Raw genomic sequence first — 8,255 nt, forward strand, 5'->3', positions numbered from 1 at the left:
TTATAGTATATTCTTTCAAACTTTATATTTAAACCTATGAAACAAACCATCTAAAAATAATTTTGTTCCGTATTATAGAACAGTAATTAGTTTACTTTTTATATGTGTGCATGCCCACTTCTAACACATTGAAGCTCTCCGGTTGGAGTTCCAGCGACGCACTCTCGAGGTTAATGACTTTCTTTTTATTAAAGTTTTGTTTATTAAATACATGTATATATATATATATGTGTGTGTATGCATGTATATACATCTATATATGCATGTATGGCTGCTTGCATTGAATGTATGTATGTAAACACATATATTAGACCTACAACAAAATAAGACACCACGAAATGCCTTACCGAAAGGAGACAAAAGAAAAAGGGACAGAATAATAAAAGTTATGAAAAATTTGGCTGGCTCTTCGTTCAAATGAGATCAGAAACACTGGTATTTTTAGCATCTCTCTGGCTTCTGGCTACCGCGCTCTGATACACAAGCACCAGTGGGATTCGATTTTTTGCCGATTCAGACTTTGATTTGAAGAACAAAGTAGATGGAAATATATTAACTTTTAGAACTTAATAATGGAACTGCCGGAGTCCTTATGATGGATCATATTTTGGGGCTGAGAGAGAGAGCTCCAAACTAGATGACATTAACTAAATAAAACATACATATATATATATATATATATTATAGTAGCTGCTTCTTCTGATCCACATTTTTTAAGGATAAATATCACCAGCATTTACTGTTAATTAAGGTAAGTGACAAATCATATATAGGCAGGCAAAATGTACCACCTTAAACCGCTCGAAAACACCACAACTACATTAAGAAAGTTCTTGATTCTTCTCCACCAACCTCACTCCTTTAGCAGATCTAAGCATCTTGGCCTGATGGAAAAAAAAAAAAAAAATATATATATATATATATTATATAAGTGCAAAACAGAAGAGAAACAAATAAACAATATATATTAATTAATAATGGCATATGTATATATTATTACCTGTTCATCAGTAATCTCCACAGAAAAGCCATCAACAATGACCAGAGACAACGTCTTGTTATAGCTGCCGGGCTCAAGTGCGCTTGCCAACAGCTCGTCGTGCTTCCGGCTCAGGTATGAATCAAGCTCGTTTGTCGCTTTCTTAGCCCTGCAATATCAAGCATTTCATCATGAAAACTTATACCAAATCAATGTCATATATATATATATATATACACACACATATATATATATACATATATATATATATAGTCATGTGTTTACTAACTTATCAGCTCGAAGGCGCTCGTATTCTGGATCATAGTTCATGAAAACAAAGTATGACTCTTTTTTTGTACTTTCCATTGTGACAAATCTCTCTCTCTCTCTCTCTCTATTTTTCCTTACTATATGTACTAGCCAAAGTGTTGCTAATATACAATGACTTATGCTGTTATATATACATGAACGTTGAACAGCAAATGCTTGATAAAAAAGTCGTCCCAAAAAGGCCCGCTTCATATTTTTCTGTTTCTGTAAAGGGAATACTGTAATAATTCTTGACACACTTCTATTAAATATTATTAATGAGAAAGCTAATAGATATAGACATTGTACTTGAATGTGAACAAAAAATAGTTGGTTTACACTTGGAAATTTTCTTACACATTATTTGTGATCCAAAGGCTGTAAATTATATAAAAGCAAAAATACAAGGCCACGCGCTTTTGGGTAGAAAAGTCAACCTAATCAATATATAAAAGTTTTAATCAACTTTGTTGTTTACCAAGAATATAATATTAAACCAAGAGGCTAAGGGAGAGGTACCTTAGCTAATATATAGTCAATCTGACCGGCTGAGCCATGATTATTAAAATCATAAGTCGCTAGGGAATATGTGTTAAAGCGTGTACCGAGCACATGAAATATATATATATATATATATATCAGAGCAAATTACTAGGATATAGATGATAATGCACACGCCCTTAATTATTATAAAACAAAGTCAAAGATGTAACTCAGAACTGAATAAGATCAATTTAAAAAAAAAAAAAATTTTGAAGTGTAATCATGCTTTTATCCGCCACATGGGTAGTCGGCAGCACATTACCCTATATATGATTCCATTTTGACAAAGATCTTCGCCCTAAATTTTCACTAGTATAATTTTATATATATGATTATATCTTCATGTATATGATTGTATCTTCATGTATCTGTGCATCCTTTGACATATACATATATCCGCTACTGTCAATAATGTATTCAAGAAAATTAAGATGTAATTATAACAGGCGATCAAAATCAAGCAAAATGGGGCTTTGGATTTTAAGGGCTTGTTTGGCATTACTTTTAGAAGCTGTTTCTAGATTTTCTTAAGAAGCTAGTTACATGAGTAGGTTCGGACGTTTGGTAAATCTTACTTTTGTCCAGCAATTTCTAAAAATTGTTACCAAACAGCAGAATTTAAAAAGCAATCTCAAGTTTTTTTATACAGCTGCTACTGTCATTGTCTAAATTTACTGAATGCTTAAAATACGATCATCTAAGGGAAGATAGCATGATTTGTGAATCAGCTTTAATTGGTTTTTAGTAATCAAAGCTATCTGTTGCCACACGTTGATCATGATCATATTGATTAATGACACATTGAATATGATCATCTTTAATGGAGATACGTTAATATAATGTACATACGTGCTTCTATATTGATGCGGTGCAAAGGAATTAGCCTTTTTAGTACGTTGGGAACATCCTAAAGTGAAATAAAGTAAATTTTTTATTTTTCTAAGATCTTTTGACGATGTCAGATTTAGAAGAAAAATGTGTTTTCTGAGTGGAAACGAGCCAACGGACAAGACTCGTCACTTTGCCACAACGTGTCACGTTTTTTGGGCAAATTCCTTTGTTTATGCCTTCAAAAGTGCCTTTTTTCCATTTTTACTAATTTCTGTTTTTGTAATATGTTGACCTAAAAAATCGGATTTCAGTTCCGATTGCGTTTCCTTTTTCCTTGCGTATGATAGTTTCAGTTTTAATTTCCAGTTCAATTTTTTCTTTTTTTGGAAAACTTCATATTTTTATTATTTTTAATTATAGAATAGGCTAGTTTCCTGTTTCTGTTTTACCTATATATATGGACGCTCTCTTTTAATGAAAATCAGTTCAGTTGAATAAAAATTCAGAATTTTCTCTCAAATTTCTCTTTTCCAAATTCTGGCATTCTATGTGAATCAACTGTTTTTAAAGCAGTTACTCTATATTCTATGTGAATCAACAAATTAACTGCTTTATCGCTTTTATTTTTATTGTCTAATTTTTTTGAATTAAGTTCCGCTACATCACATATTTAATATATCATGTTCATATAATGATACTTAAAATTTTCAAATTTAAAAAAATGTGTTAAAAAAATAAAAGTAGAAAGATCTGATGACCAATGGGTATGCGCAGTAGTCACTGCCCTTAACGTGAATGTAGTCTGGCTTATCTTCTTTTGTCAAATGAGAATGAATTATTAACTATAGGAACGTTTGGTTCATAGATTCAGAATTATTCTCGATTTACGTATATTTTTTGTGAGAAAAAATATTATAGCGAGCTACGAACCATGATCCGAACCATGACACGGATCCTTGAACCAAACACACATTATATGTCTGAACTATCTGGGCTCAATTTGGACAGTACTCATACGGACTCAGAAACACAACGCAATTGGCCTCAATCCATGTGAGATTTTAGATTTTTCATGGGAGTGGGTCAGATGGTGAATACATAAGAACCATTTGAAGCTGGTTTTCGAGAAAGAAAAAATGATAGGCTGTTTGATAATGTTTTTAAAATGATTTTATTTTCAGTATAAAAGTAAAAATGAGATTGTTTTGAGAATTATTCTGAAACTAATTCTGAAATTGTGTTTGGTTAAATTTTCAAGACATTGTTTTGAGTATAATAAAAAAAATAAAATCTTATTTAGTTATAATTATTAATTAATATACTATAACATTGTTAATAAGTACTAGAAAATGAAAATAGAAAAGGGAAAACAACTTTCAACGGTTTTCTAATTCCTTCATAAAAATTATTCTCACTGTTTTTTATTTTCGTTTTCGTTTTCGTCTTCAAAACATTTGTTAAACAAACGTGGTTTGCATACCGTTTTCATTTTCGTGCCTTAAAAGACGCGTAGAAACGTTTTAAAAAACAATCAAAAACTAATTTCAAATGCATCCAATAATTCTACCATAAGATTATTGGTTTGGCATACCTTTTTTAAGTTTTATATGATTTTGATCAGGTCTACCAGTTCTATCGAGATAAAGACTCCACCAATTGCATATATGTAGCAATCTAAATCTCGTCCCCTTTTTTAGTCATTAAGATTCCATCGTAAAACATTAACTAATAAGGAAAAGTGACCCAAGCTCTTTTAATTAAAGACACTATTTCATGTCTAATTGTGGAACTTTGTTCTCACATTATCATCAAAAAAAACATAACCTATCGATAAAAGTAGGAAAATTTTGTGAAAGATTATAAAAATATACTACCGATAACACACTAAGTATTCTAATCACATAGAGCTCTTTAAAGTACTTAGAATTCATTCATCGGAAGCTCAAATATATCTAATACATAAGAGCGCGCGGAGGGACGTAGCTCCCTTAAATTTTTGAGGCGTCTCGACGTTTTTCACATGTTTAGTTGATGCAGAGTTGAAAACTACTTTAGGCTTTTACAGCATGAACTTTACATTACTCTATTAATTACGATTCTCTTTGCTGTCCACAAATCTTTCCATGCCAAAAAAGACATATTCCATTCCACTACAATCTAACATCCAATGCCGATATGCCAGCTTTTAGCAAGCGCGAAGCGAAGAGTGGGAGACAGTAATTGAGCCAACGCACGTGAGAAGCTCATATATGATCATCTAATCTGGCCAGAACTGAAACCGCACTATAATTGGCTGTATGTACAATATCAACTCAATATCTACAGAAATCCAATTCCATGTGTCAATGCATTAGAGTTCAAGGAAAGGAGGGGCCTTTAGCTACGACTCTCTTTAGAGATTCCGTAGACAGAAACAGAAAGATAAGGTGGTGGGGTTCCATGGTATATATATATATATATATATATGCATATATATATATATATATACACATATACATATATATATATTTATATTAGAGGACCGTCCTTCTGACATAATTTATAAGGACATAATTTATAGTTATAAAGCGTAAAATTATAATTATTGAACGTAACATTAATATTAAAAAAAAATAATATTATATTTAATAATTATCATATTATATTTTTATAATTACATATTATATTAAAAAGACCTCCCACGTGAAGGACCCAAGAAGAGATATTATTGCCTACGGATTTGAAATGAAAGAGGAAAAAGGCTAAAAAAAAAAAAGAAAAAACTATGTGAGAAGAGATAGAGAGAGAGAAACGGCAGAGAGTCTCGTCGTTTGCTATACTGATTGGCAGTCACAGTGTGGTCCTGTAATCATATGATATCGGTCTCTCGCTCTCTCTCCTCGATATGTATTGCTAGAGTTTTGGTGGTTCTGGTCTAACACACACCCATACTTGAGGGACCCAATATTGCCACCAATGAATCATAATGATCTTCTGATCAGATTCTTTTTCAGTCGTTTTGTTTTTGCATGCACTCACTTTTGGGACTGAAGGCTACGATACGACAAGTTTAAAATGATTAGGTCGGTCATGGATGGATTATAAGGAACGTACTTATTAATTGGGAACAATACCAAAGGTCATCCTGATTACGTGATAATAGGTTGAGCAATGTAACACCATCTCAAATATAAATACTAATATAAATACTAATGTTAATTATATATTTAATTCAAAAAATATAATAAAATATTTTTATTTGTGTTTTAATACATAATATTTTTTTAAATATTAAATTTATTTTTTTTTATAATCATTAAGTTTTGAAAGTTGTAAAAGTAAACTTCTAATTATAAAATAATTTAAAAATGTAAAAGTTATAATGATTAAATAAAAAAGTAAACATATTAACCAATAGTAATCAATTGACAAATTTATCATATGCTATACACCTATACTTAGTGAAAAATTTGTCACAAAGTATAATATATGACAATTTTAACATATCAAATGGCATTGCATTGGAGACTGTTCTTGAATTTTCGTGCATAATTTTATTTAGAAAAAAACAGTTGTATCCTTATTTTATAGAAAAAATTTGTAACTATACTTGCATTGAACAATAAAATATATGTTGTTGCAGCTCTATTTCAGACAATAATTATAATCTTGTGTTCTTAATTATGCAGTATGCCACAAAAATTATAATCTTGGCATAAATGTAAAGACGATATCTTTTAAAATTTAAATGGTATTTTTGTATTTCTCCTACAAATTGCTAAGTAATTTTTTTTTTTTCCATAAGGGTATTATTTTTAACCACAATAGAAATATAATGTGTTTGGAAAGTACGTAAAATAAATGAATAAAGACGACCACTGATTTAGTGACTACCGTTTATTATATTTGGGAATAAAAATTTTGTCAACATAATTCCTAAAATGTATTTTTATACAATTAAATAAAATTGACTTAAAATATATGAACGTATCATAAACACATTATTAGTTATTAACCAGACATCAGTATTAAGGGGGTGCTACAGAAAAGGGATTTCTTCATTTCATATAGGGAGAAAGAGAGAAATAGACTAAGACTTGAGATAAATTAAAATTAATAGGCCAATAGTTTACATAAGTTAATAAATAGGCTAAATTACTGTTTTTGTCCATAACTTGTCTAGTTATGAACCATAACTTGACAAGTTATTGTCCATAAATCACGGTTTTTATTCATAACTTGTCTGGCTATGAACCATAACTTGACAAGTTTGTCCATAACTTATCTGGTTATGAACCATAACTTGACAAGTTATGACCTATTAATTTCTATAACTAAAAGTTGGCCTATATACTTCCTTAAGCTTTTTATATTGGCATATTTTCTACTATTTCCGTTTCATATATTGTGTGAAGCCCACCGAAGTACTATTTTTTTTTTCAACTTATAAGTTTACACATAAATAAACAAAAAAGGGTATCTTCCTCTTTTATTTTCCCTTTCATGTGAAGTAAATATGTCCGGAAAATGGATTTGAAACAAATAGGAAATTATTCATTTTTTTATCAAAAAAAATTAAATTGAATAGAGTGGACTAATCTTGTTTATTGATAGACTTCTCTATTTGATAAGATGGGTAAAAGGAAATGAGACTCAAAAGGACTTAACAACTTATTAGTCTCTAATTTTGAGGGGGGCGAATAAATAATGCGATGTGGGTTCATGGATTACCAACTTCTCATTCTATACACATGAATAATTAAGAAAGCAAATCAAGGTGACAGTTGATTGGTGATAGAATCTTATCTTCATATAATAAGAGAGGAAGTGTGGAATCAAAGAGAATTAGATGCTTTAAGCATGTCCAACCAATGAACTAGAAAACAGAAGAAAATTAGATAGCCGTGGCAGATTTGTAATAGGAAAGTATTGAATGTAGTCATCAAACCATAGTAAGATGAAATAGAGTTTCTTTCCAATTAGTAAGGAAACAGTCTAACAGAAGATAAACAAATGCTACACAATGTTCCTTTGAATATTTATTCATATCCACTTAAAACAAATACTACACATCCACACGTAATGGATATAATGAGCACAATTTCCTCCTATATGTAAATATGCACACTATTTAATTTCTTCTACCAAATTAATTAAGAGTTCAAAATCTAACACAACATGCCTAAGACCGCGTGGTCTTGTGGCGCAAGGAGTTCGGGCAGGGTGGAGTTAAAAGGAAGTTGAGGGTTTAATCTCGTGTTGTATTAAAAAAAAAAGAAAAAAAGGAAAAAAAAAAATAACACAACATGATCACCCTTTATGCATCATTGTTACAAACATCTCCAAGATGCAACCTTATCTGTTCAATCGTAGGCCTTGCCTCGGGCTGTTTATTTGTACACGCCAAGGCAATGTCTAAAACCTGCCACGCTTGCTTCTTCTCTTTTTCTTCCTTCAACGAAAACTCAAAAAATTCAATTTCACCTGCTTTTATGCCTCTTTTAACCTCACTCACTAAATTTGTCATGAACAAAGTAATCCCATCGGGTCCTCCTAGTATGTCTAGTATTATGACCCCAAAATTGTGGACGTCGCATTTCTGGCAAAGAGCGTC

General features: G+C 30.9%; 2 protein-coding genes across 2 annotated transcripts in view; both read right to left on the reverse strand.

Annotated features, from left to right (window-relative positions):
- Positions 1-238: 238 nt before the first annotated feature.
- Positions 239-1,487, reverse strand: LOC21387401 (subtilisin-like protease SBT2.4). Its single transcript, XM_010098516.2, has 3 exons — positions 1,269-1,487; positions 1,001-1,148; positions 239-884 (listed from the first exon to the last, which is right to left on the reverse strand). The coding sequence occupies exons 1-3, from the start codon at positions 1,343-1,345 to the stop codon at positions 822-824; spliced, it is 288 nt and encodes a 95-aa protein (XP_010096818.1). The 5' UTR covers positions 1,346-1,487; the 3' UTR covers positions 239-821.
- A 6,471-nt stretch (positions 1,488-7,958) lies between these two features.
- LOC21387402 (probable inactive receptor kinase At3g08680) overlaps positions 7,959-8,255 on the reverse strand; it is a 2,143-nt gene continuing 1,846 nt past the window's right edge. The window contains exons 3-4 of the mRNA XM_024165865.1: positions 8,148-8,240; positions 7,959-8,093 (exon numbers count right to left, since the gene is read on the reverse strand). Of these exons, the coding sequence (XP_024021633.1) occupies positions 7,959-8,093; positions 8,148-8,240 (228 nt within the window). The remainder of the gene's footprint in view (positions 8,094-8,147; positions 8,241-8,255) is intronic.

This window comes from Morus notabilis, unplaced genomic scaffold, assembly GCF_000414095.1.
Source record: "Morus notabilis unplaced genomic scaffold, ASM41409v2 Scaffold540, whole genome shotgun sequence".
In the NCBI taxonomy this organism is placed as follows: Eukaryota; Viridiplantae; Streptophyta; class Magnoliopsida; order Rosales; family Moraceae; genus Morus; species Morus notabilis.